The 27,489-nt window shown below is 51.7% G+C and overlaps 2 protein-coding genes across 3 annotated transcripts; both read left to right on the top strand.

Moving 5' to 3' along the window:
• The first annotated feature begins 7,667 nt into the window (after positions 1-7,667).
• On the top strand, positions 7,668-14,006 carry GPR162 (G protein-coupled receptor 162). Of its 2 annotated transcripts, none has more exons than XM_005523834.3 (5): positions 7,668-7,772; positions 9,475-11,248; positions 12,048-12,237; positions 12,799-12,950; positions 13,116-14,006. In XM_005523834.3, the coding sequence occupies exons 2-5, from the start codon at positions 10,409-10,411 to the stop codon at positions 13,641-13,643; spliced, it is 1,710 nt and encodes a 569-aa protein (XP_005523891.1). In that variant the 5' UTR covers positions 7,668-7,772; positions 9,475-10,408; the 3' UTR covers positions 13,644-14,006. The 2 variants fall into 2 exon arrangements, with proteins under 2 accessions (XP_005523891.1, XP_087907275.1); XM_088051149.1 differs by lacking the exon at positions 7,668-7,772 and adding an exon at positions 8,243-8,264.
• A 1,017-nt stretch (positions 14,007-15,023) lies between these two features.
• P3H3 (prolyl 3-hydroxylase 3) lies at positions 15,024-26,130 on the top strand. The gene is made up of 15 exons (XM_014253329.2): positions 15,024-15,434; positions 16,032-16,184; positions 16,879-17,065; positions 17,191-17,322; positions 18,177-18,310; positions 18,594-18,683; positions 19,007-19,059; positions 19,240-19,298; positions 20,464-20,588; positions 20,713-20,808; positions 21,794-21,944; positions 22,113-22,230; positions 24,549-24,624; positions 25,046-25,186; positions 25,437-26,130. The coding sequence occupies exons 1-15, from the start codon at positions 15,024-15,026 to the stop codon at positions 25,647-25,649; spliced, it is 2,139 nt and encodes a 712-aa protein (XP_014108804.2). The 3' UTR covers positions 25,650-26,130.
• The last annotated feature ends 1,359 nt before the right edge of the window (positions 26,131-27,489 follow it).

The following is a 27,489-nucleotide window of genomic DNA, read 5'->3' as shown; positions in this document are numbered from 1 at the left end:
CCTACATATTTACCCTCAGACCTACATATCTGATCCCCCATATCTATCCGTCAGCCTGTAGTTTCACCTCTCCATAACAAGCCAAGAAACAAGTGAAAACAACAAGTGGGATAATGCAGACCTAATTTTTTTGGGAGGGCAGTTCAGGATGCCAATAGGTTATGGAAGTCAGAGCCCGAAGAAGTTCTGAATGTTGATCTAGAAGGTAAGTTTGGGAAGAGGGTGAGAGTAATTTCCTAGGAGAACAAACCAGCCTTGAACTGCCTAATCCCACACTGCAGAGAGCAGATGCTTCTGAGAAAGCCACTGAAAATGTTTCTCACCAAAATGACCCTTTTTTTTTTGGCTCAAGGAGATGAGAAGAGGGAGTGAAAATCCCAGGAAATTTCAGATGGAACTAAAAGCATGCTGCAGAGATGACAGAACGTCCTGAAAGAAAAATGCTGTTAAAATATGTACACAGAAGTCTTGTGTTTATAGCAGTTACTCTACTGTCTGCTAGTGGCAGGTCAAAAAGGCCTTGAGGTCCTACAGCTGTCACTGGCTGCAGTCCCAGTTTGTTTGTCTGCTCTGGCCTTGCTGGGGACAGGCACAGAGAGGCACCGGGATGTGGGAAGGGCTCCCTGTGGTGAAGACCCTCGGTGGGATGCCTGGTGCTGGAGGAGGGGATTTTCTGTGTGGCAGTCAGCCAGCATCACTGACAGACAACAGACAGGTGGCAACAACGGCACAGGCAACACCTGTGAGCCAGGGGAAATCCTCCACCCCACAACCCCTGGAGTGGGGACACAGCCCCAGGCAGCTGTGACAGCAGGTGTGGGCCCCCAGTGGTGTCAGACGTGTTCCTCCACCATCATCTTCACTCAGACAAGAGTGACAAAGGCCCACACTAACATCCCTTCCCTTCCCATAGCTTGTGCTTGCATGCACATGACTACATTAATTTTGGAAAAGCCTTGGTCCATATCCTGGTGCATGCAGTAGCTCCTCCTGCTCCTGTCCTGTCCCTGAATTGCCAGCATACCTTAGGAGCCAGTTGTGGCCCATCAATCTGACAAACAAGGCATCATCATGGCTTAAGGACAGGTCCATCATAGGAGCTGTATGAGGGAAAATGAGTGCAAAGTCAGTGGTGTGTAATGGTCATGCCAAACTGCTTGGCAACAAGAAACTACCCCTGTTTCTGCAGTCCAGACTTTTCACCTTAAATAACTGCTTGAGTACCTAAATCAGCTCCTTTTTTCACTCACATGGGTATCTGGAGCAAGAGGGATTATCCTGAACCAGCTGATATCTGGATGGGACAAAATATCAGGCTGGGTGAGCATCTTTTAGGAGCTCCTTTAGCACTGCAGCCATCTCCAGGAGTTCAGATGCTCACCTGAGGTTCTGACAGCTGAACCAACCACCTCTTTACCAAAAAACACCAGCCTTGATTTTTTTCAGCAAGAGAATCAGCCTGACAATAAAAGACTAAGCTAATAGGGCTTAATAAAAACCTTGTCCCAGTTTCAGCCAGCATAGAGTTAATTTTTTCTCAGCACAGGGTCCATCAAACCTGTTCTGTCCAGGATAAAATGCATGGGCAGCAGACAATGCCAGCACGGGTGGCTCGGAGAACACGGAGGTGCCTGAGCTGCCTGACAGCTGTCAAAGCCAGGATGCAGCTCTCCTCTCTTCCACGGGCTGGAAGGGGCACACTGAGTCCTCACAAGTGACCAAGGGCTGTGTCCCCAAGCACAGCTGGGACCCACCTGCAAAGAGCACTCAGGCTCACAGCCCTGCCATCGATGCAGAAGGTCCCTCTGTCTGTTTCCCGGTGGCCTGGCTAGCATGGCAGCAGATGTGACGGTGCCACTGGGACGCCTGTAAGTGCACAGCTGCACCCACAGATGCACAGCTTCCAGTTCTCCCGTCTGCATGAGTGAAACAAAAATGACAGGCCTTCCTCAGCACTGCACGATTTCTCAGTGGGTCTCCTGATCTCAAAAGTTGTGACCCTGCCCTACTCTACTTGAAGCTCACCTGCAAGCACAAACCACTGTAGGCTCTAATCTTATAAATCTCCTTTTTTTTTGGCAGCTCTCCTGTCTGTGTCTTTTCATATGATGACCTCCTTTGTTCCCTAGGTGCATGGACTGCCCTGATTGAGAGAAAAGGCATCCACAGAGTCAGGCCTAGTTGGGCTTTGCTTTCCACCTGAGTGCAATACGGAAAGCTTCAGTGTGGGCTTCAAGGCAGCACAGAGGTAGAGATTCAAACCAGGTAAGAGCAAGCTTGCACAAAAAGTGTCAAGGTAGATGAGTCCCCAGCTGGAATGGAGTGCAGTTACATCTTGCCCAAGCCAGGACTTTACAGGCTGTCTTCCTGGTCCTCCTTCTCAGGAAGTGTTGAGGAATTCTCCCTTTACTAGGGGTTACAAGGGTGTATCTACACTATGCAATGGAATTAATGCCTCTGCATGACACAAACCACAGCAATAAACAACTCTGCAAAGCAGCAAACACAATGACAGACTTATCATGTGGTGACAGCTCATCAGAGTAGCCCTGAGATGATGGCATACATGGCGATACAAAATGACAATGTCAGTAAGAGCTCTGTGTAGTGATGTGGAAATACCACAGAAAGCATGAGTTTGGAAAAATATGTAGAGTGCTGATTTTTCCTATTACATCAATCTTTCTGGCACTACTGTTCACCGTGTTTCTGGGCTGCAGAAGGGAAAAAGCACATGCTTCCGTCCTTTGGACCCACCTCCAGTGTATGGTCCTTAGTCAGGATCCACAGACCTGCCTCCCTGCTCCAGTGGAGGGAGGAGGTTGGACACAGCTGAAGATATACTGCCCTGTCCAGTTCTGCTGAGCTAGAAACACAGGGGCTGAAATAAACCCGTCCCACAGCGCTACCTCCCCAAGCCCCTCCTGCTTCCCAGTTTATTTCTGCCCTTTGAGTGCAGCTGAGGCGGTGATTTGGTGGATGCTGTCAGCCCGGATCTGCCGAGGCGATCCATGTGACTCATGCTCCCCGCAGGCTCTGCAGCAAAGCACTCGCATCCCTCAGCCTTCAGAGCCAAATGACCCTGTGTGTTTCTTTGCATGTTCCCAAGGTCTAGAAGGGGAAAAGCTGTGCACTTCAGCCTCTTCTAATTTCCTTTTATCTTGGGGATGGGAAGGTGTGGGGGGAGCGGAGAGGAAGGGCAGTATTCAGTGTCCATTTGAATGGCTCATCACTCAGCCTAACACAGTTGCAGGGAAAGAGTAGCTTCCATCCACCCTCCTCAAAGGTGAGGGTAGAGTTGGAGTACCAGACTCTTCCAAGATGCTCAACCCTGGACTGGTTTCCTTTCTGAGAGCATTCCCAAGTGTGTGTTTCCTAGGAGGAAGCCCAGGGTCTGTAAGTGCACTCACCTCTGAGCAACACCTCCAAACCACAGCCTTTGCCTCATGCATGTCAGCATCCTTACTTGGCATCCCTCCTGAAGAAGCCTTTGGCTCTCCTTCTGTTCATTTCCAGCCAGCTTGGCCAAGTCTTAGAGGTACTTCCAGATTTGGAGAATCAAAGAACAGCAGAATAAGAGGTGGTGGCAGAGATTGCCTCGTTGGCAAGGCATCAAAAAGGAAGAAAGGAGAAACCCCAGCTCCTCAGTGTTTCAGCACCAGCTGGCTCGTGTCAAGGTGCCTGTTTTGGGCTCCAGTGCTGGGAAGTCCCTCCTCCGAGCTTGTCCGTGTGCTGTGTGGAGATGGGGCTCTGGAGAGGAGCAGCAGTAACAGTGATGCTGGCTGCATGAGCACCGTGGCTCCAGGGAGGCCAGCACACCTCCTGAAACAACAAGAGGAGCCAGAGAGCTTCCCTGGCAGGGGCCAGCTGCACCCAGCATGTCAGCAGTGCTCCTGAAAGCCCAGGCTATTTTTGAATTAAGTGATTGTTCTGGCCTTGGGAAACCTCAAACATACCTAGAGAAGCTGGAGGTGAAATGAAAATTGCAATTCAGTGTTACAAATTTAAAGCGAAGAAGTAATTTCAGCTCCTTCCAGATATTGTGGTTTCCCAGACTAATGATTCAAGAGCTCCTAATTATCTTTTCTGTGTATGAGAACAAACAAGTAAGTGTTCGGTAATTTTGGAAAGCAGCATAATTAAATTCTGAAATGACAGTTTTACATCTTCTACAGACTGGAATGCACTGAGCTGGGATATCAGTGATGCCACAAGAGCAAGAGGGATGAAAAAGGGGTCCCTAACACTCAGAAGAGAAGAACACACGAAGCATTACACTGGATGGGAAGGGGGATGGGGGGAAGCAGGAGGACATACACACCTCTGCAAAACAGCATGCAGCATCACAACATCAAATGTTTAACAAGGCTACCCTGGCAATTCCTTTTCTCATGGTAAATACAATATACAAATATTTATCTATGTGACAGAGGAAAAGAATTTTTTTGAGAGTGCCCAGCTGTGTAAATAAAAACATTCAGAGGTAAACAGGAACCCACAAGTCCAAATCCTAGTTTAAACATTGTGAACCCTAAATATTTCTGTGAAGCTCATAACCAGCACTAGTCATCTGTCCCCTGATGAGAGCTATTATCAATTGCCCATTTTGCAGATGAAATATCTGAGAAATCTCACTACATCTTGCTGTACAGTGCTAGAAATAGAACCTAAGGTTTGGATATGACAAATCTACATTGCAGTCGCTGTCATTGGAGAGAGATGCTTGGCTGGATTCTTGTTAGCCATTAACCACACCCTGCTCACAGAGCCAGGAAAGATGCCAGGAAACCTGCTTGCAAGCACACCAATGCAGCCTCACAGGAGGCTGTATAGGCCGTGTTGGGGCTCTGAGGGTGGATTTAATTGCATCCATGATCTGTGAGAAACATATGAAACCTCCCATGGTCCCTATCAAAGTCCTGAGTAAGAGCTGCAAACCATCAAAACCCTGTGAAGTGCATTTGGCTGTTGTGTAAATGCTTCTGCTTTTAGGACTCTGCTGTTTGCTCCTTGGTTAACAAGCTCTGTTCCTTTAAGGATCCAAGGTACCTCTGGGAAGTGCATTTCCCTGGACCTGCAGAGCTGCTGTCCAGAAATAACTGATCTTTATGCAGTGAACTTTTCCAGAAACCATTTCATACCCCGACATTGTAACAGTACTGTTTCTTCAGGCCTGGATGCCTTAGACTATTTTAGTGAGCTGAGACTTTAGACAGCAGGTTGCTGGAGAGAGTACAGCGTGACTCTGTAGGAATTTAAAATTGCTCCCAGCTGTGTGAGCCCTCCTCAGAGATGAGTCTTGTTTGGGGGGGGGGGTCGGTCACACTTCTAGCCTGGACTTCCTAGATACCCAGGGAACTCTGCACTGTGAGGCTTCAGGATTTCCAGGTCTGAGTATTGGTGCTCCTTTGCATGTACATTGTCAATATGCGGCATATACACAGTTGCAATGTGCGTCTTATAAAAACCAGTGAAACCAGATGTGTGGAAATCTTTAAAATACATTTAGATGAGATGGATGGACAAGCATCTGCTTGGGAGTGTGACAGCCCTAGGGTAAGAGCTCTTCCTCCGACAGTTTGTTCTGCTTCACAGTAAATCTTCCATTTTTTGCTTTCATTCAAATAATTACTAATTTGAATAGACTAATTTGCAAACATGAGAAGCTTCCTTGAGACTGGAGGACTATTCCCATCTAGCTCTGCTCACCAATCTCTGTCAGGTGTAGCCTAAGCCATGAAGAGGTGCTGGGCTGCAGCTTGTCCCTTCCTGTGTGCAGAGGAGGCAGGCAGACAGTACAGAAAGTGCTGGAAGCTTGGTTTGCTGTTTCCCTGAGAGAACACGAGGATTTATTCACCCACACAACAACTAACAACTAACGCTAAGGAGACTCAACTACTGATTCAGAAGAGGATAGTGATGTGGAAGTTATCACATTAAGCAATTCATACAAATGACACGATTGAAGCTGCACAGATGTTTACATTTGTGGATACAGACCTTCTCACTTCAAGGCATAAACCTCCTGCAAGTGATACAGGTTGACAAGTGACAGAGAGGGGGGCATTTCTGTCCTTTCTCACATCTTTGGCTCTTGCTGTGGCTGCACTGGTCACTGAGCTGAACCACCTCAAGAGTGTTCCTCTGTGGGAGTTCCTCACACCAAAGAATAGCCAGACCATGGCAGCATTGTCACCACCTGTCTTCCTCAAAAATATCTCTTACCACCTACCTGACACAAAACTGGATCTCTTCTAGTGGTTCCTCATTCTACTCACTGTCTCCAAAAGAGCCCCCACTCAAAACAGCCACTGCAACGCAAATCTCTTTTTTACCCCTGGAACTGCCTTTGCTGCTGCCCCTGGGCCCGAGGACCAGCAGTTCTATCAGCTTGTCTCCTCAGGAGTCTCTCCCTCTCCTGATCTGACAAATCTCAGCTGAAATTCCCTCGTATCTAAGACACTTGGAGTCACCTCAGCCAACACTGAGAATGATAAATGAGATCTGTCCTGTCAGCAGGGTGATAAAACTGAGCAGATCCTGGATCCGTAGGTCTACTTTAGCAAACAGGGTGATGAAGCAGGAGCAGATCGGTAGAGGGAAACAGCTGATGATGAAGACTTTTTGGCCACACTGTAAACGTCTGGGGACTTATTCAGACTAGCCCTAGCCCAAAGCAAAGCTGAATTCTCATAGTTGTCAGAGCACATTTGTTGCACATCTTGCAGGTCCTTTCACCTAAATTGTTCACATTCTTCTGATGCAAACTGAGGTGCTAATGCAGCTGCACCCTAACTGTCCCCCAACATGGACTCCTATCCCAGTTCTGATGGAGGAAAGGAGCACAGAGATACTGGCAGACAACAGGCCCTAGAATTAATAAAGACAGGGAAGGTATTGGTGCCTTCACTTCAGTAGCAACACGGGTAACAGGAAAATTAGATGTCTATTGTCTTGTGAAGACTTTCTAGCCAGGATTGTCCTGGCTGAGGTGACACAGCTGGAAGGAGAGCTTTACCTCTCTGACATGACCAAACCACTGCTCTGAGCACTACTCCCACTCTCACTCCGGTCCCCTTTTCCCCTGTCTGTAGGACCGCGCTGTTGCCTGGTGATGGAAGAGGCCACCACAGCAGCTGTGCAAACTGAGGCACCCTGGGCATCCGATGCCCTGGGCACCTTGCCCTCCAAGCATCCTTTGCAGCACCAGCTCTTTGCCTTTCCCCTCACTTCGCACCCATCCTCGCCACATCTCGTTCGGCCTGGGTGCCTCCTCATATTCCTCTGTGGGAAAGGCAGCCGGCGCCTTCTTGTCCTGCCATTGGCCCTGTGGGGGCGGCCCGCGTCGCCCCGTGGGGCGGGAGGGCTGCACACGACGGGGAGCCGCCGTGCCTGGGCCATGTCCAAGCCCGGTTCCGGGAGCACGGCCGGCCGCTGCCCGCCCCGTCGCCGCGGCCCGTCGGGATCAGCGGAGGGGCCCGTGCCGGGGCGGGGGCCGGTGCCGGGGCGGCGGCTCCCGCGCCCGTCCGCCCGTCCCGCCCCCTGGCTGCTCGGCCCGGCGGTGCTCCCGCCGCCGTCCCCCGCCGGCGCTCCCCGCCCCCCGCCCCGCCCCGGGCCCCGCCGGGGGGGGGCCGGGGCGGGGGGCGGGGGCGGCTGCCTGCGGCGGCCGGAGCTGCGGCGGCGGCCGGGGCCGGGGGCCGGCACAGCCGGGCAGAGGCGCGCACAGCCGCGCGGGGCGCCCGTCGCCATGGCAGCGCTTGCTCCGGCGAGAGGTAAGATGGGTCCCCCCGGCCCCCGCCGCCGCCGCCGCCGCCGCCGCCGCCGCGATCGGCCCCCGCTCCGCCGCCGCCGGCCCCCGCCCCGCCGGGCGCGGGGCGGCCCCGCCGCCGCCGGGCACTGCCGCGCCCCGGGGCGCCCCGCGGGCTCCGCGGCCCCCGCCCAGCCCAGCCCAGCCCAGCCCCGGCCGAGCCGCTGCGCTCCGCCGCCGCCGGGCGAGGCTCGGGGCGGCCGGACCCCCGCCGTGCCCGGACTGCCGAGCGGGGGGCGAAGGGAGGGGGCGGCGGGGCAGCGGCGCGCCTCGGCCCGGCCGGCCGCGTCTCCCTTCACCCCGGCTTTCTCCGCGCTTCTTTGCAATCATTCTGGGTCACCTTCCCCTCCGAGCCCCCTCCCTCGCCTCCCCCTGCACCAGCAGCCCCGCGAGCTTCTCCTGTGCTGTCCCCCGCTGGTGGGATGGGCGGTGGGGCGCACACAGGGAGCGGGGCCAGGTGAGGACGGGTGTCCCCGACCTGGGCATCCTGCGTTAGCTCCGGGGCACTCCGGTCTCCGCGAGCGGGAGGACCACAGCTTGAAGCAGAATTGGGCCCCAAAGCCAGCAGAACCGGGAGGATTCCAGCCTCGTTGAGGGATCAGTGTGGGCCACCAGAACAAGCTGGGTGGGAAGGGCGGCAGAAGGAGATGCTGCAAGGAAATTCGTTCTCCTGGGATTATCAGAGACGGGTAGTTCCGTAACTGTCTCCAGAGGCCACAGGCCCTAACTGCAAGAGTGGTGGTACTGGGGGGGAAAAGATGAAAGAGAGTAGAATGGGGGCATCACCAATCCAGTCCTGGCAAACTGCTCCGAGCAGGGAGGAGAGGCAAAGCTTCAGGTGGTCACAGAGAGGGTGAGAAAATAGGGAGAAGCAGAAAGAAGGGGGGGTGGGAACTGAGCCACTAGCTCAGGCTTGGGTCCTGAGCCATCCACTAGAGACTAAGTTTACATCTGCTCTGGTTAAGGCATAGAGCAGGCCTGTACCTTCCTGGAATATACTGCTTGGGTGTCCCCTATGGATAAAGACAGAGAAGGGGGTCTGAGCTGGTAGTACCAGCGAAGGTAAGTAGTCTCAGGGATAGGTTTGTAGTCTTCTTCCCTGGGTTTGTGACCATGGGGGTCTCTGGAGACCAGAACTGCTCCAGCAGAAACATGTGGCTGAAAGACTTGTGTGTCAAGAATGTGGAACGGCAGGGTACTGTTGGAATGGCGGAATGCACCCATGGATGGGACCATGATGGGAGCAGCAGGTTAAAAACCAGATCATTGGCAGAGAGAAGCTGAGGTCCAAAGACTTTTGGAGCTGTGGGAGCTGTAGAGCTTTAAACAAGGGATGTGGCAGGGCTGGATTTGCAAGGGATGATGCAGATCAGACCTTCTGTGCCAGAATGGCATTAGTAACACTTTGCGTAGGGAGTCTAGGACTGAAAGGGCAGGGAGCATGGTGTGTTTTAGCAGCACTGGATTGAGTTGGTGGGGACCAGAGTCCAACCTGAGCTGTGCAGGAACTGGTGCAAATTTGGCTCTTCTGTTCCCTGAAAGACACAGGGAATGCTCCACACTGTCTAAATCATGACAAGGTGTTAGTGTGGGCAAGGAGAGAGAGGGAGAGATCTGGGAAGATAGAATGATCTTAAATTACTTTTTCTCTTTTCTCTCTTCTACAGTGAAACTCATGCCCTGAATCTCCAAGGGAACATTTGAAAAGGATCTTCCCCTCCCTGCCATCTCCTTATTGTTTGCCAGCTGTGCCCTGCGCGGGAAAGCTTTAAAGACCAGCAAAAAGAGAACAGCAAAAAGGACAATGTAATGAGAGTGCAGTGAGGTCTTGGGTAGGGAGCCCTTTGAATCTTGTTTCTCACCCTTCCCTCTTCGTTGATAGCTCTGTGACAGCCTTGGCAGGAACCTCTACCTGACCACAAGCCCGGTAGCATTTGGTGAGAGGGGAATTATACACAGCGTGTTCACCACCCTCACTTTTTCGTCTTTTTGCTCTTTTTCCTGTCATCTCTGTAACTCTTGCCTAGCTCCTCATGCCCTAGGACACTAGGAAGCAGGCACTTGCTTCTGCCAAACTGTTTGGAGTCCCTAGAAGTCCCTGTTTGTGTGTGGACTTCACCAGTCCCAGCAGAAGGTGGTCTCTGAGTCAGAAGGTGTCTGGTGGGCACATGAAGTAAGGAGAGCTTTTTATCTGGGAGAAGAGTGGAGGAGAGTGATGTAATAGATGGGGAGGAAAAAAAAAAAGGGAGCCCAAGCGAGTGAGGGAAGAAGCACTGGCAAGTGTTCATGAGAGAGAAAAAAACTGTAAGAAAGAAAAAGAAAGAGAACGAGGTAAAAAAAAAAAACAGATGAAAAAGTTAGAACAAGGGGAAGAAATATAATCAAATAGGAGGGAAAGGGAAGACTGGAAGCGAGACAGAGTTGACGGCTGTTCTGCCTGGCACCTGGTGGCAATGCCTTGAGAAACCCTTCCAGCGTGCAAACAACTCACATTGCAGCAGCAGATGAGGAGAGACGTGGCTCCCCCAGTGCAGCGTCCCACTCAGCCTCTTACAGAATCCCAGCAGCAGAGGCAGGGTGCAGTCTAGCAGGGGTGGCAGCATGGGGGACTCTGAATCAGAGTCCACCTTGCACAACAACTCACTGTGGTGGCTGGCATGTGGGATGTTAGCTCTGTTGGCCAACTCTTGGATTATCCTCAGCATCACAGCCAAACAACAGAAACACAAGCCTCTGGAGCTGCTGCTATGCTTCCTTGCTGGCACACACATCCTTATGGCAGCTGTACCCCTCACCACCTATGCCGTGGTGCAGCTGCGGCGCGAGTCCTCCGACTACGACTGGAACGAAAGCATCTGCAAGGTCTTCGTCTCCACGTACTACACCCTGGCACTGGCCACCTGCTTCACAGTGGCCTCCCTTTCCTACCACCGCATGTGGATGGTGAGGTGGCCAGTCAACTACCGCCTGAGCAACGCCAAGAAGCAGGCTCTGCACGCAGTCATGGGGATCTGGATGGTGTCATTCATCCTCTCCACCCTGCCCTCCATCGGCTGGCACAACAACGGCGAGCGCTACTATGCCCGTGGCTGCCAGTTCATTGTCAGCAAAATAGGGCTGGGCTTCGGTGTCTGCTTTAGCCTCCTGCTGCTTGGAGGAATCGTCATGGGCTTGGTGTGCGTGGGTATCACCTTCTACCAAACCCTGTGGGCACACAGAAGACGCCGGCAGTGCCGCCATCAGAGAGCAGAAGAAGCGTCATCCTGCTCTTCATCAGCACACACCACTTTCAATGTGCCAGCCATTGTGGTGGAGGATGTACGAGGCAAAAGGAGGTCTTCACTGGACGGCTCCGAGTCAGCCAAGACCTCCTTGCAGATGACCAACCTCATAAGCGCCATTGTCTTCCTGTATGACACGCTCACTGGGGTGCCGATCTTGGTAAGCATCCAGCTCTCCATCTCCCATCAGAGTCTGCAGTTAAGCCAGATTTGCTTTCCTCTCAAGTTTTAGAGAAGCGTCTCTCCTGTCCCACCAGCCGCAGAACTGCCGCATCTGAATCTGTGTTATTCTGAGCGGTGGTTTTAAAAAGATTGCAGTAATTCTCTCATCCTTCCGCAGCAGCATTTTCTTAAGTCTAAGCCTGGGGAATACACACCATACAGCTAAAAACACTATGCAAGTTTTAAGTGGCTAAGAGGAGAGGAAATTATTCTGCAAAGTTACTTGTAAAAACAATGAGATTTCTATTTCTCTGGTTTGCTTCTGGAGAACTGATACACAAGCTTTAACAGCTGATGCATCCAGTTGTCTTTTTCCTTCTGCTCGTATGGCTGTAGGCAGCATTCAGGTTTTGGCTAGCTGGTCGATTCTGTGCAAAATTGGAGAGCTAGAGAAGTTCTCGAAAAGAACCCTTAAAAGAGGAGAGGCTGAGTCACAGATTATTATTTTCCCAGTGGCTGTGTCCTTTGTTAGCACCTATTTAGCTCCAGCTGGTAATGAGCACAGGAAGAAAGGATGCTAGCACCAGGTCTCATGTTAGAGATATGACAGCTTGGAATATGGTCCAGCAAACCTGGGGCAAGACCCCAGGAGCAGTTTTTCAAAGGGACACAGGGTAATTGCTTGATGAATCCTTTAGAGACAGATTATGTTCTGCTACAGAATTGATTCGTGTTACCTTTCTCCCTTGATCCCTGCTTCTGTCTCCTTGGCATTGTTGTTTTTTCTTACCTTAAAGGTCGTGAGCTTTTTCAGCCTGCGCTATGATACGGCCCCCACCTGGATGGTTCTGGCTGTGCTCTGGTGTTCCATGGTGCAGACCTTGCTGCTCCCCTCTTTCATCTGGTCCTGCGAGCGCTACCGAGCAGATCTCCGCACCGTGTGGGAGCAGTGCGTGGCTATCATGTCTGAGGAAGACACAGAGGATGGTAAGCTCGTCACCAACCCACAGTCACCTTTCTTCACTAACCACCTCCCCAAAAGGCTATAGAGGAAAGAGGGGATCTTCGGGAAAAGGATTTTGTGGTGTTGCGGGTGGCTCAGTGACATTCATGTTACAGCTTGGAGTCAGCAATCACAAGAAAATTTATTCTGCAGAATGCTCTGCCACTCACTTGCAGGCTTAGGACTAGCATCCAGGAAGCATTAGTGCAGCATCCTCCTCACTAGTTGAAAGCATGGATACATTGTGTGTGGTTGCCAAACCACAACCAGAGCGACATGCTGGGTCTCAGCCCAACTTGCTGATCCAAAGGTCCAAGACCTGACAGTGAGCGATGCAAAGGTGAGACAGAAGAAATAGGGCATTGTCTGGGTGCTTTAGTGCTGCTGCAAGCAGAATGACAAGGTCCTTTGTCCAGAGGTGAGCCCTGAGGGCTGCAAGTAGGGCAGCACCAGTCAGATAAGCATTAGGATGGTGTCCAGGCTCCCTGATAATGCTTCTCTTCTGACCAAAAAGTGTTGACTGCCGTTCTTGTCTTTGCCAACAGATGGTGCGTGTGATGATTATGGTGATGGCAGGATCTGCAAAGTGAGATTCGATGCGAATGGCGCTGCAGCTGCAAAGCGGGACTCCCGGGACATCAAGCTGCTGCCCATGCACCACATGTTGTTGCCCCAGGAAAAGGTGCACTACCTGCAGGTGAGCCAAGAGCTAGCGGGGCAGCCCCACAACCCACTTCCTTCTCTGTCAGTTTCCCACGCCTCTGTGTCCTCTTGACTCTCTTCTCTGAGAAAACCTCAGCTACTCCCTTCCTGTTCTGACTCTTCAAGTCTTCCATCACCTGCCCCCTTCTCTGTTTTCCAGGTCCCTATCTCACGGAGAATGTCACATGATGAGACTAACATCTTCTCCGCCCACCGCTCTGCTCCATCCTTCCTACACAAGTGGTCTTCATCTGACGACATCCGCATTTCCACCCCCCGCAAGCCTGGGGGCCCTGGTTTCTTGCCTCCCCAGCTGCATGACTACCAGCACCGCCGGCGGCCCCCAGAAGATGAGCTGACGACTCTACGGCAATTTTTGGAGGGGGGGCTGTTGCCCCGGGGCTCCAGCTCCAGCGCCTGCTTCTTCCGAGATGAGATCACCACGTTCATCGACGAGACGCCACAACCCACCCCAGCCTGCAGCCCACGGCACTCCCGTCTCCTGCTCGCATCACGCCGCGACCGCCGCCTCTCCCTCGGCAGCAGGGAGGAAGAGAATTCCGACCGGCCACGGCGCTGCTCCGTGCTTGGCAATGAAGTCTGGCGTCTGCAGGACGGAGAGCAGGCGCCATGTGAAAGGACCCTAGAGGCCTGCGAGCCACAGACCTTCCAGGACCCCAAACTATGAGAGACAGCATCAAAAACATTCAGTGCCATCACAGTTTTTAAATAAAACTTCAAGCGTTCCCTTTGTCCCGGGACCCCAATCACTAATTTGCATTCTCATCTTTCTCACCAGCAGGCAGAAAACACGGCACCCCGTGCTGGTGGGGGAAAAAGAAGTGGGACAGATCCGCAGAAGGGAGCACAACGGACGGACGGACAGACAGCCTGTGCCTGCTCTCAGGTTACAAACACATCCACCGCTGCCACCGCCACTTGGCACCCTTGCCAGTCCCGTCCCTTTGTGAACTCCACCCTCGCATCCGCTCTGCCCTAAGAGACAAGACAGGCGCAGAATGGTATTAAAATTCTATATTTGGAGTGTCAATCGTGTGTCTGTTTTTAAAATACTATATTAGTAATAATTTTGTTTCCATAGAAACAAAATGATTGGCCCGATGTTTAATGAAGCTTCACAGGCTTCTGGAAGGGAAATGCAGAATGTGCGAGGCTCCTTTCCTCCCTCTTCATCCTTTCTTGTCAGTTCCTCTGAAAGGCAGCAGATGCTTAGCAGCTCAGGAAAGGGAATGATGCCCTTAGAGGAGTTGTCATGGGAGACTGGGTGAAAGGTCTTCTGTCCATTTCAGACGTGGTGCTAAGCAGGAGAGGCCTTGGGTTTCTAACATTGCTCAGCAAAAGGTTTTGCTTTGAGGCAACTTCAGGCTTGGAAATAATTAAATTCTTTCCAAGACCCTGACCCTTAACATCTTACTTTACCAGTGCAAATTGTTGATTCCAATACAAACTTTGTGTGAAACTTCAGATGGCCCGAACTTCTCAGCCAAACAGGAAAGCTGACAGAGGCTTCTGGGGGAAGGCCCCCCTCGACTGCCCACACCACCAAAGCTGGGAGTGGTGAGGTCTGGAGCAGGCTCCTGCCCCAGACACAGCTCTTGGCAGGAAGGTGCAAGGGCAGTGTGTGGGAGATGGACCTTCTGGCTAGTGCTGGCTGTAGTTCCAGCCATGGGCAAAGGTTTGGCAGCGTCAGAGGGAGATCCCTTCACCTCCAAAGCAGTTCTCCATGTGATGGGAGCACGAAGCGTCCAAGCGTGACTCCAAGGAGAGGTCCCGTTGGAGGCGTTTGGCTGACTCACCCCAAAGGGAGGCTTCGCGCTGGGGCGGCCGCCCGCACCAGGGGTCACGCCAGACGCAGCGGCAGCAGCACCGGGAGTTCCCGGGCCAGCGGCGGCTCCCGGCCGGCGCAGAGGGACCGGGGCCGAGCCCTCCCGCCCACCGCGACCCCGGACCGGCACCGCCCCCGGGGCGGGCCGAGCCCGGGGCCCGCCAGGACGCCCGCCCGCCCCGGACCCCTTCTCCTCTTCCTCCGCCTTCTCCTCCCGGAGCCATGGCCTTGCTGCTGTGCCTCAGCCTCCTCGCCGCCGCCGCGCCCGCCACGTCGCCGGACCGGCTGGTGCCGTTCGACCTGCTCTACGCGGACGGGGTGCGGGCGTACCTGCCGGGGGCCGGGGCGCGGGCGGCCGAGCTGCTGCAGCGAGCCCTGCACAGCTACGCGGGGCTGCGGGCGGCCCGCCGCGCCTGCCGCGCCGCCTGCGCCCGCGAGGAGCCCTTGGGCGGCGGGCCCGGGCGCTGGGGGGCCGCGCTGCTCGGGCCGGTGCTGCAGCGAGCCGGCTGCCTGCAGCGCTGCCTCGGGCGGCGGCTGCGGCCCGCGCCCTCCGCGCACCGCGCCAGCCGTGCCGTGCGCCGCGACTTCGAGCGCAGGGAGCCCTACAACTACCTGCAGGTGGCCTTCTTCCAGGTGGGCACCGGGCCCCGGGCGCGGGGCCGCCCCGGCGGGGAGGGAGCTGCCGCCTCCGGGGGTGCTGTCGTGCACGGCGGGGGCCCGGCGTGGCGCGGCTCTCCGGGCAGCCGAGGGGGTGGACGCCTTTCCCTCAGCCTCGAGAAGAGACAAGCGAGAGGGAACCTTATTGATGCGCATCTAGGAGGGGGTGGTTGCCAAGGGAATGGAGCCAGGCTCTTCTCACTGGTGCCAGCCGCTACAAGAGGCAACAGGCAGAAACTGATGCGCAGGAGGTTCCACCTTTAGGTGGAATATTAGGAAGAACTTTACTATGCGGGTGACCGTGCACTGGAACAGATTGCCCAAAGCAGTTGTGGAATCTCCCTCACCGGAGACATTCCAAAACCATCTGGCTGCAATCTGGTGCCATGTGCTGTAGGACGACCCTGCTTGTGCAGGGAGGTTGGAGCAGATGACCCGCTGTGGTCTCTTCCAATCTGACCCATTCTGTAATTATGTGATCCTGTGAACCCGGGAAGCGGCTGAGGTGAGGGGTGGGTGTGAACAGCAGAGACCTGCAGGAACATGACAGACACTGCTGCCTTTTCTTCACAGCTGAAGAAGCTGGATCAGGCCGTGTCTGCCGCTCACACCTTCTTTGTCGCTAATCCCCAGCACCTCCAAATGCGGGAGGACATCGAGAAGTACCGGCGTATGTCAGGGGTGAAGTCAGACAGCTTCCAGGACCTGGAGGCCATTCCACACTGGGTGAGGGCTCAGTGCACAGCCATGCATGAACAGCTCTTATTCCACCCTGGGGACCGGTCTGGGACCCTGATCTATTCCCACACAAAGGCCATGGCTAGAGACAGGGCCCCCATACACAGATTGATAGAGAGATTTAGCCTGGAAGGGACCTTTAATGATCACCTAATCCAAGTCCCCTGCCAAAGGCAGGGACGCCTTCCACTAGACCAGGTTGCTCAAAGCCCTATCCCACCTGGCCTTGGAACACTTTGTGGGATGGGACATCCACGGCTTCTCTGGGCAGCCTGCTTCAGTGTCTCACTACAATCATCATAAAAGTGTCTTATCTCCAATCCAACAAATATTTTTTCTTCCATCAAAATGCTTTTTCAGTTTTAGTAACGTTGCCCCTTGTTCTGTCACTACAGACCTTTGGCAAAAGTCTTGCTCAGACCCCTTTGTGTCTGAAAGGCTGCAGGAAGGTCTTCCTGCAGCTTTCTATTCAAGGTGAGGACAAACCACTGCAAGTGTGATGGAGAGACTTCGATGACAGTTATTTGGCTTAAGCCTAGTCTTTGCTGTCACTGTGTGGTTGACTGTGCATGAGCAGGTGGGCCCCTGTATGTCAGCACCACCCTGTGAGCAACTCAGAAGTGTCGGGGCATCCTTTGGTGTCACCCACACTGATGAAGGGAGCTGGTTCTGTCCTTCACAGGAAGCATATGAGACTGGTGTGCAGCACTATGATGCAGATGAGTACCTGCAGGCCGTGGCCAGGCTGGAGGAGTCACTCTCAGAGGCACTGTCAGCACTGGAAGATTGTCGTGCCCTGTGTGAAGGGCCTTGGGAGGATGAGGATGAGGAGGAGAAAATGCAGCCTGGCCTGTATGAAGCCATTGCAGGTAGTGTTAGAGGCACAGAGGACTGGGTAGGAAGGCTGTGCTCCCCACCCTGGGCACATCCCATATCCCAGCACTCCTGCCTGGAAGAACTGTGGGCTACTGCCTTTCTTACTCCTGTCTTGCAGCCCATTACATTCAGGTTTTGAAGTGCAGGCAGCAGTGCGTCCTGGAAATTGCCACAAAGCCGGGGAGAATTTCTGCCACAGAAGATTTCATACCCTCTCATCTTGATTTACTGCAGTTTGCCTATAGCCAAGGTGAGCAGAAGCACAAACCAGCAGGTTATGCTGTGGCACCCCTACACTTGTCCTTTGCCTCTGATGCTGGAGGGCAGCTTGTCGTGGGAAAAGTAGCACACTGACCTGAGCTCTACTTCTATTTTCCCCCTAACTCTTCCCAGAACCTCTGTTCAAGTCTGTGGCCACCTTGGGAGATGTCCCTTGTGGTCTTCTTCAGTCTCATTGCCCAGGTTCTGTCATGGGAGGCTGTTCCCATGTCTTTCCTCCAGCACACTTTTTCAGGACTATTTTTTTCCAACTGTTTGCTGAGTGTTTTATCCCCTCCTTTTCAGTACATGGCTCCAGAGCAGGCTCCCACTTCCTGCCTAGAGGCTGCCCATGCATCTCACCTTAGCAGTGGTGTTCTTTCTGAGGCAGCCATACCTTCCCTCACTCAACTGATGGCCTGTCATGACACTGGTCATCCTGTCACTCTGTCGCTTTCACACATCCCTCAGCCCTTCTTTTGTATACCCCTGCTCCTCCCCACAGTGGCCCAGCTGTTTCTTATGTCCCCTGTCAGACCACTGGTAAAACTTTTATCTCAAGGAAGCTGCTAGACCCCTCATCATATCTGTTGCATGAGGGAAGTGGGACCATCTCTGTTTCAAAATATACTTACTTTTAATCTGTTTCTTCTAAACCAGCTCCCAATAAGTATTAAAGGCATGCCTGTTCTGCACCAGGTTCATTCCCATCATTGGGTGGAGGCCCTGCTAGGCAGGGGCTGATGTGTGCTTGGTGTAAGGGACACTGGGTGCTGCTGCTCTGTCCACATTCGCTGCTCAAGTCTTTCAGAAATGTGTGTTTGTTCTCTTCTGTCCCTGCCCAAGTTGGGAACCACACACGAGCTGCTGAATGTGCTGCTTCCTACTTGCTCTTCTATCCCTCGGATGAGCCCATGTTGGAGAAAATGAAACAGTATCGCACAGAACTGGGAGAGGATGCAGCTGTCACAGCCAGACAGGTAGTTACAACTCCAGCTCTGTCCTTTTCGGTCCTCCCCTGTCCCACAAGACAGGATCACAGTCCAGGAGAAAAAAGGGAAAGGTGCTTCACTGCAGACATGTGCCAAGGCCAGGACTGAAGAAACTGGAGTTTACTCCTAGTCTGTCACAGCCGGTGTCCTTTCAGGACAAAAACAGGCTTTAACTGTGCACGGCAGTGTGGTGGGGCAGGCTTCTGCCCTGGACAAGGGGTGGGGTTGTCTTTTGTGAGGTGGTTGTTTTACAGTCTCTTTGCTTCCACAGAGTATTCAGCATTATGTGCAGAGATCTTTGATGGAGAAGAAGTTAATTTATTATGCAGTGGAGCATCTGGGAGAAACTTTTAATGACCCTGTAAGTAACAGTATCGTCTTAATCTTCCTGCCATGGTTTCACCGCTTGTTCACAGTCACAGTTGTCAGAATTCACCTTGGTAGGCCATGATCCAGAAAGGATCAGATGCTGATGAGAAGGACCCCCAGGTCCTTATGAGGTGGATCTTTATGTCCTTTCTGCTGCTCCAGGACTGAAGTTAATTTAAAGTTACTGCTGTGACCATATGCATTGACTCAGTTTGTCTGTCCTGAGAAGTGGGCCACAGTGGTTGGTCTGATACATACTGGAGAAGCAGTGCAAGGTTTGTTGTGTACTGAACCACCTGTGTTTGTTTCGTACAGGATCTTTGGACTCCAGATGAGCTGATTCCTGAAAACTTAAAAGAGAAATACAGGTAAGATTGGGCACGTCAGCTAGGACTGCAGTATAAGTAGGGGTGGTACAAAGAACAGTAATACGTAGAGAAATGGGCACAAAAGGAACTGGAAGGATGTGAAATGCTGCTACAGAGGAGGGTTGGGCATAGCTCTGTGTACTAACAGCCCTGGTCTCTGTTTTTTCCCTTGCTCCTGAGAGAGGATCAGGAGAAGCAAAAGCATGAAACTCTGGATGGGGAAGAGAGGGAGAAGAGGGGTGAGTAAAAGAGCTTGAAGGAGGTCATGGATGCATGCAGCCAGACTTACTCAGGCTAAGTGCTGTCTTCCATCCTCAGATATTTGAATGCTAGCATAGATGTAGACTGACTTGAATGGCTCAGCAAGTCTTCTCACTGTTCTTTTCCTCCTCTTTGATGCATGTGTAACCTTGCAAAATCTCAGTGCGTACATCTCTGGCACGCAAACTCAAAGGGCTCTGTGGCTGGAGAAGCTGAGAACAGCCTGAATGTGTGACAAGCCTGTGGACGTGCAGATCCCTGTTCAGTGTGCCAGGAGCCTCTACACCCAACCTGGTTCAGCTCCACCAGCCCAACTTCAATCAACATTTTTCTGAAAGGGACATGAAGGGAGGGGCCGGGAAATGGGAACTGGAAGCAGACAATGTAGCTTGGGGAAGTTTTTCCCTGAAAAACAGGAGTCCAAAGGGTTTGTGGCTGAATGATACATACTGCAGAGTGCAGAGTCTCATGTTTTTGCTGGTCCTCTATTCTTATGTGTGGATACAGAGCCTCTTAAAAGGTTCTGTTGTGGAGTCTTTGCTTAAAATGACCCCAAGTGGTTCTCTGTTGTGGCACATGTGAGAACAGAGCCTTCTAAGGGGCTGAGTGCCTTGGCATTCCTCATCATCCAAAGGTCACAGGGGGTGGGGAAAAAAGGCTGAAGATCAAAAAGCTAAATTATCAGCTAATATCCAGTGCTTCTCTTTGGGGATGAAAAAGCAGAAGGGTTCACCAGAGATAATTCTGGGATAAGATGTTGATGGAAGATGATTGAAAGGAGGGTTGATGGAGATGTTTACCTGCTTCTTTTCTCCAGAGCCTCACTCCAGTAGGCTGGACCTGTTCTGCTGCTGCAATCCACAGTGCACTCAACTTCCCCCAGCTCCCTGCTGCTCTCCCAGCAAGTCTCAAGTCTCTGCTGGCTCCTGAAGCACGCACTGTAGGCCAGCTTCCCCAGCTGGTGCTCTGGTTCCCCTGAAGCATGTGAGGGGTCTGTGAGGAGCGGGCACTTCTGGGGAACTGTCCTGTCTTCTCAGACAATGTATAGTGTCTCTCCACTTCCTTATGCAGGCTGGGGGTTGGGTATCTGAGGGATTCTTGTCCAAAGCTTGCTCATGCCTATCTGTGCTTGCTTCTCAACAGGTCCTCTGCCTTTTGAGGGTATTGTTGTCACGATGGATTCCCAGCAGATGAATGGAACCCAGAGGGTTGTGTTTGACAGAGTGCTGACAGAGTCTGAGTGTAAGGACCTTCTCCGACTGACAAAGGTGAGGCCAGGATCCTGTAAGAACTCCTGTGTGTGCGCTTTCCTCCTCAGCAGGCAGAGCAGTAAGGTTTCCATGAAGGAGAGGTGGCATCCTAATGCATGTCACCTGTATCCTTGTATTCCAGGCAGCAGGGGAAGCAGGAGATGGATACCGGGCAAGACGGTCGCCTCATACCCCACACGAGAGATTCGAAGGGTTAACTGTTTTGAAGGCCATGCAGGTAAAATGCATCTGTGAGCCTGCTGCCTTCTTAATTGTCCAGAAAGAGAGTTTGCCACCTGAGTGTTTTCTTCTGTGAGTTGCACTCTGAGTGCTCAGTGTCATGGGTGCACTGTCTCCCCCACAACACTTGTGGTCTCTGTCCTGCTTCCTCCTCAATCACATTCAGGGATGTTGTACATGGAGGGCTTGACAAGTGCTTTCTCTTCTGTGAGGCAGGGTTTTGGGACTGCTTGTCCCTGTGAGGTAGCCTTACAGACATGCTTAGTTTAGAGTTGGAGAATAAATTAAGATAAAAGGAGCCTCTTGAGATCTCTAAGCTGACCTCCAGCTTGCAGCATGTCTAATTCCAAAGATAGATGAAATCTCTCAATTCTTTGCATAGGCAAGTTCTGAACATTTCCAAGGGTGGAGATTCTCCAGCCTCTCTGGGCACCTTTTTTGGTGCTGTACCAGTCTTGTGAGGGTGAAATATTTTTTCATATCTAGCCAAAATTTCCCTAGCTGCAGCTTTTGTGTGCTGCCTCTTATCAGTGTGTCTCTGAGGAGACAGTGTCTCCACCTCCTCTGTCACCCCCTTTTAGGTGACGGGAGTCTGTACTTAGATGTTCCTTTGTCCTTCTCTTCTCTAGACTGAAGAAAGCCAAATCTTTTGGCCTCAGTTTTTCTAAGTCATGTGTTCCAACATTCCTGTCATCTTCAGACTCTTCGTTCAAGATTCACTTCAGTCTCCTAATATCTCTTGTGTAGTGGGAGACCCAAAATGATGCAGCTTTCCAGATGTGGCTTCATGGGCCAAGGAGAAGGATATAATTGCTGTGCTGTGCAGTTTTACTCCTGAGATGTATTTAAATGAGAAAATGCGTTCTTTTCCTGCCTGAGTGACCACAGGACTTTACAAAGGTCTCTTCTTCTGTGCTGTGTACGTGTATCATTTCTTGGAGTGTCTTTGTAAGTATTGTAACAGACTTGTTTTTCACTTGTAGCTGGCCCAAAATGGGGACGTGGAATGGAGAGACGCCAAATTGCTTCTGCAGGCTAGTGAGAAATCTCAGAAAATCATAGAGTCCTATTTTACTTCTGGAAAGAAACTCCATTTTTCATTCACACACCTTGTGTGTCGCACAGCTATAGATGGTAAAGAACCTTTCATCCTGTTAGTCCCTGTCTCCCAGAGAGTCTGCTTACTCCCAGCCATGTGCTCTCAGGAGACTATTCTCCCTTTATTCTCACTGTATCCCTTTCTCTCTGCTTTATTCTTTCTTGAAACTGAAAATGCACGTATTCCTCTTTGTATATTTTCAGGGGAACAGGAAGGTCGCATGGATCTCAGCCATCCTGTCCATGCTGATAATTGTCTCTTGGATCCTGAGGGGCAAGAGTGCTGGAAAGAACCTCCTGCCTATGTGTACAGGGACTACAGGTAAGAGCAACTGTATTAGATCATGTGAAGATATCCCTGGCCCCATCAGAGGATGAGCTTAGCTTATAGAAACCAGGTGATGGTTGGCTCAGAGCCGTCCAGGACTGTAGCATCAGGCAGAAGGCTGCATCAGCAGCTTCAGAAGGAGGTGTGAAACACCTTCCCTAGGGTGGGAAGACCTGCCCTTTTTCCCTCCTTGCTTTGCACAGCCAGCTTTAACAGAGAACAGACCGAGGCTGGAAGGCTGCACAGATTAGAACCATGATTTCAAACTGCTATCCTGTGGGTGTGTCACAGTGCTACAGCCCTTTTGACAGGCTATTTCTTGTAGTTGAGTTCCATCTTTTACAGAACTCTGTGAATTACAGGAAAGGGATAGTCAAGCTCCTTGGATTCCTTTTGTTTGAGCAGTCAGTGTACTTCAGTGACTATTCTCTCAAGATTCACTGCAAATACTTTGTGTTGGATTTTTACATCCACATGAGAGTTAATGTTTTTTCCAGCCTGTGGCAGGTTTTGTTACTCCTCTGTGAAAGAATCTGAAATATAGTTTAATGGTGATGCCAGTTGTTACACACTGCAACCAGAGGAGGTCAGTTCACTACAGCTCATTCCTCCTACTTGCCATCTCATCCCTGAGCATCCAGAAATTTTACTTGTCTTTTCTTTGAATGGTAACTGCATCCAGAGCAGAAATCCCTAAGCAGCTATGATGAGGATATGAGGGAATTCCATTATCATTGAGTTGTTTCCCTTTGGATACTGGTGTTTACTTGGGATAACCAGATTGTACAGTTACCAGACTTTGTTGTGTAGCTAGTTAGATCTCTGTCCCTCCTGTGAGAAAGCCATCCTTCCCTTCATTGCTCACTGGGTTCTCTGAGTTCCACTTGAATGGATGGTAAAATAGCTTCCCAGAATCTATGCCACTGAGCTATTTTTGGGAGTATCCCTGTCCTCTTGGAGCTCAAGTTGTGACTGCCCAACCAGCTCAAGGGCTGAGCTCTTACAGTGTCCTTTTGAATGAAGTCCCTGTGTTCCAAACTTCCTGGGTATTTTCTGTGGATCTGTGCTATGGGCATTAATGATAATATTGAACAGGATTGAGCCCAGGGACCCATGAGTTCCAGTGATGCTTTGGGTGCCAGCAGTGCACTGATCCCTGTGTGCTGTTCATGCTCACCTTCACCTTCTCTTTTTGTTAGAAATTCCCCTCGTGGCACCATTCTGAGTCCTTTTACCAGAGTCCAAACTGCTGAGATTGAGCACGTAGTGTATCCCTGGAAAATCCACCATTTTTTCAAACACTATGTGGGTAGCCCAATCTACTTTTAGTACCCTCTTGTTACGTTTTAAGACCATTTTCCATTTACTTCTTGTCCTCCAATTACCCTTCTCAGAAATGGAGTCTAAAGCAGACTGTTGAGGTCAGGATAACACTTTATGCTTCAACCATTATCCCTACCTTCCTGTCCCTTTGGATGTGTGAGAGCTGTCCTTGCTTTTCTCCGCTTGTGTCACCACCCTGGCTTCACAGCCTTATTAAAACCCTGTGGCAGAAGAGCTATAACCTCCTGTGTTTCAATGCTGCTAATCCTCTCACTGCCCTTATGTCCTTAACATTGCTTCAGCAACCACGCTGTTGATTTGTATTTCTTCCTCAGTCCCATTAATTAAGAGCCTCTGTTGTTCCTCTGATGTTTTCTATCAGTTTAATTGAATACCACGAGGAACCCAGGTAGTTTGGGGTCCATTCTTTCACCTACTTGACTGTGGTCTCACCTGGGCTGTACAGTGGCCTCACTATTTCTTGTTTTGTATAACTTCAGTAAAGAAGTTTCTTGGCTTAGTTTTCTTTTCTATACTCACCAGGACTCTTTTTCATCATTCTAATTCTAATGTTACCCTGAAATCCCTTGGCTGTTAAGACACGGTTTTCTTTGCTGATCAGTTTCCTCTTCCAGGAGCTGGATTATTCCCAACCTTGAAACATAAACAACGGGTTAGAAACAAGGTCTTTCAAGCCCAGGGCATTGTCACAACGGTGCCATGGATGCATGCTGCAGGGGATTAAGAACAAACCAAAATAAAATGGGACAAGTGTGTAGAGCTAATTCCCTGGCATACTCTCCCAGCCTCCTGTGGCTTGCAGCTCAGGGACTCCCCTGGGCTAGGCACTGCTGTACTTAACACCCTCAGATGGATTCTCCTGCTAGCTGGTCTACTTGCTTTTGAGCTTGTGACAAGGAATGTGGGGAAGCCCCTGGGAGGAATACGCTTCACCATCCATATGTATTCTTTTTTTTTTTTGTCCACAGTGGCATTCTCTACCTCAATGATGACTTCCAAGGTGGGGGCCTTTTCTTCACTGAAATGGACACTGTGACTGTCACAGTAAGTCTGGGACTAGCCAAAAGAGGGAGAGAGGACTGAGGGCAAGACTTAGTCTGGGCAGGAGGAAATAGGTTGGTTATTGGATCCCACCACTCCAAAACAAATCCAGTGCTGGTGCAGTGGCAGATTCAAATAGGGGCAGCTAAAGGCAAATTGAGGCAAATCTCAGACAGGGGAGAGTTTGTCTCTTTCCTACCTGAAATTTTCCAGGCTCTTCCAGTCTGTGGGTGTCTGTGACCTTTGTCGTCCCACTGATTCTCTCTGTCCCTCTCCAAGGCCTGCCTTCCTCACAGACTGGCTGTAGATGCCTAGCAACTCTGCTCTTCCACGTTCCCAGAGGCAGTGTCACCTCTGTAGAAGGACTGTGTGCTCCAGAGCAGGGGTCTGCTGGTTTCACAGTCTCTTGTCTCTCTCCTGGCAGGCCGAGGTGCATCCCAAGTGTGGGAGGCTGGTAGCCTTCAGCTCTGGCAAGGAGAACCCCCATGGCGTGTGGGCCGTGAGCCGCGGACGGCGCTGCGCCATTGCCCTCTGGTACACGCACTCCCAGGAGCACGCTGAGCAGGTGAAGGGCAAATAAATACAAGTACCTCCCAGTGAGATATAATCCCACTGAGGAGCAGCTTTTGGGCTTTGCCTTGGGGCAGGGCCTAGTGCAGCAGCTGGGGGTTGCCCTCTGACAAGGTGTCTGGTGGAGGGGCCAGCCTGTGATGGGTCCTGCAACAGGGGATTGGGCTCTGGAGTGGTTGGGTGGATGTGTTTTGCCGAGACCCCAGCAGGGAGGATTCACATCATTTCTGTCCCCATGGCTGCAGGAACGGGTGAAGGCAGAGGAGCTGATGGAGCAGAGGGCTGTGGAGAAGGACCAGCCCGATGGAGATAAACATCAGGGAACTGATGGCAGCAGCAGATCCTCCTCAGAATCTCGTGCTCCCAGCCGCGCAGCCAAGCCTGCAGATCAGAGACAGAAGCCTGGCTTGGACAGGAAGCAGCACCCCAAGGTGCTACGGGCCAGAGATGAGTTCTGAGTGCACGGGGCCCTGTGGACTGTCACACACCATGGCCTGGCAGGTCACGGGAGGACCGGGACCACAGAGGCCTGGAGCAGTGTATTAGTGTGGTAGAGCTGTAGTGATGGGGAGGGGTGCAGCTTTCTTCTCTGTGGTGTCCCAGCAGCTGAAAAACGGGAGAAGAGCACAGTGTGGAAGTCAGTGACACCAGGAGCTTTCTTCACTGCCTCACCGTGTTTGTCTCACTCAAAAGTAAGAAGACAAGGTTTTCTCACCCCGCTCCTCTCAGTGCCAACTTCTTGGCCATCCAGGGCTAAATCTGAGAGGGGAAGGAGGAGCCTGGAATCTTTTGGCGAGGGCTGTCTCACATTCAAGAACTCATAACTAAAGCCTTTGAATTTCCTAAGCACCTGCAAGCTCCAGAACCTCGCAAAGTGACCTGAGACAGGAAAGGTGAGAGACTGTGAATATATGAAATAAAAGCCAAATGCTGGACACAGATGTTGATGAGAGCTTGAGTCTGTATACCAGCGAGAGGTGCACACTTGTTTCTGATAGAAATTTAATTAACAAATGATGGGAGGGGATTGAGCCCTCAGTGAAAGATAACAGAGTATTCGCCCAGATGTCAGCTACTTTCAGTAAGGGAGAGCAGGAGAGAAAGTCAGCTGTGATGTGGCTAACATGGAAAGGGTGAGGAGTTCCTTTAAGAGAATGCACCGTACGCTCACATTTCCCTGTAGCAAGACCTCTCTTTTGTTTTGTTTTCATTTTTTTTCCCCCTCTCCATGCACTAAATTGTCCCTGAAAGCAGAAGAGAGATTTTGTTTATCGTTTTCCACCCTGATAGAAAGACAATCTGCTGTCACTGCCCAGGGGATTAGTGTCCCGAGATGGGATTATATTGTAGCAAAATAGGAATTGAATGGGGTGGATATGGAGTATCTAAAAGAGCAGTGACCCTTTTCCTGGGAAGCATTAGAGCAAGAGATCAATCTGTGGTCATGACATACTCAAGCCTTGATGAGTTGTGCATGGAGACCCCAAGTGCAGTCCAAGTGGAAGGAATCTGTAGAGCCAGGGCCAGTGGTGTAAGAGGTGGGTGGGTGATCCCCTTGTCACTGTTGGCACAGGGCCCCTGCTCCATGGAAAGGGAAGTCCTCAATCTGAATCCTGGCACTTCTTAACACGTAGGCTTGGGAAACCTGTGTTGGCAACCCTTTTTGCTTCCCATCCACCCCAGGCTCACAGGGAAGAGTTTGATGGTGTGTGTTTCAAATTCCCTGTCTCCAGCGAGGGGCCTGTCACATCCCAGCGCCCACACGTCCATCCCGATGATCTGTGAGGGGTGCTGGGTGGTTCCTCTTTGATGAGGACATGTTGGGGGCTGAGGGGCCCGTGTCCACATCTCTGGCTTGCTCTGCCCAAAGGTGGCCTGGGTGATTAGACTGATGGCCTCCTGACGTCAGATGAGATCCGTTAAAAGGTATTTATCTCGGGCTTGGGCCAAAGCCGCGGGAGAGATTAAAAGAGATTGAGGCCAAGATAATCCCCTCGCAGCATCCCACTAAAGTGGCTGCCAAAAGGCATGCCACCGAATCTTTTGCCACCCCTGGCCCCTGTGCCCAGTTCTGTTTTCGCCATCCAGAGCCCCCGTTTGCGGTCGAGAGAGGGTGCGGTGGCCCTGCCATTGGTTTTCCCTTTGCAGGCCCTCTCTTGGTGGCATCATCCCTCTTTCCACCCTGCCCAGGACACAAGTGGCATGCTGTCCCTGGGAAAACAGGAATTCCTGTGACTGTGAGGTACAGCAAGCCCTGCCCCGGTGGCTGATAATCCTAGGCTGTTCTGGCTAATCTTC

This window comes from Pseudopodoces humilis, chromosome 2 (genome assembly GCF_049639895.1).
Source record: "Pseudopodoces humilis isolate 2021_Gansu_Grassland_sample_001 chromosome 2, ASM4963989v1, whole genome shotgun sequence".
NCBI classification, from domain to species: Eukaryota; Metazoa; Chordata; class Aves; order Passeriformes; family Paridae; genus Pseudopodoces; species Pseudopodoces humilis.
The sequence above is the reverse complement of the archived record's forward strand: the minus strand, read 5'-3'. Positions and strand labels throughout refer to the sequence as shown.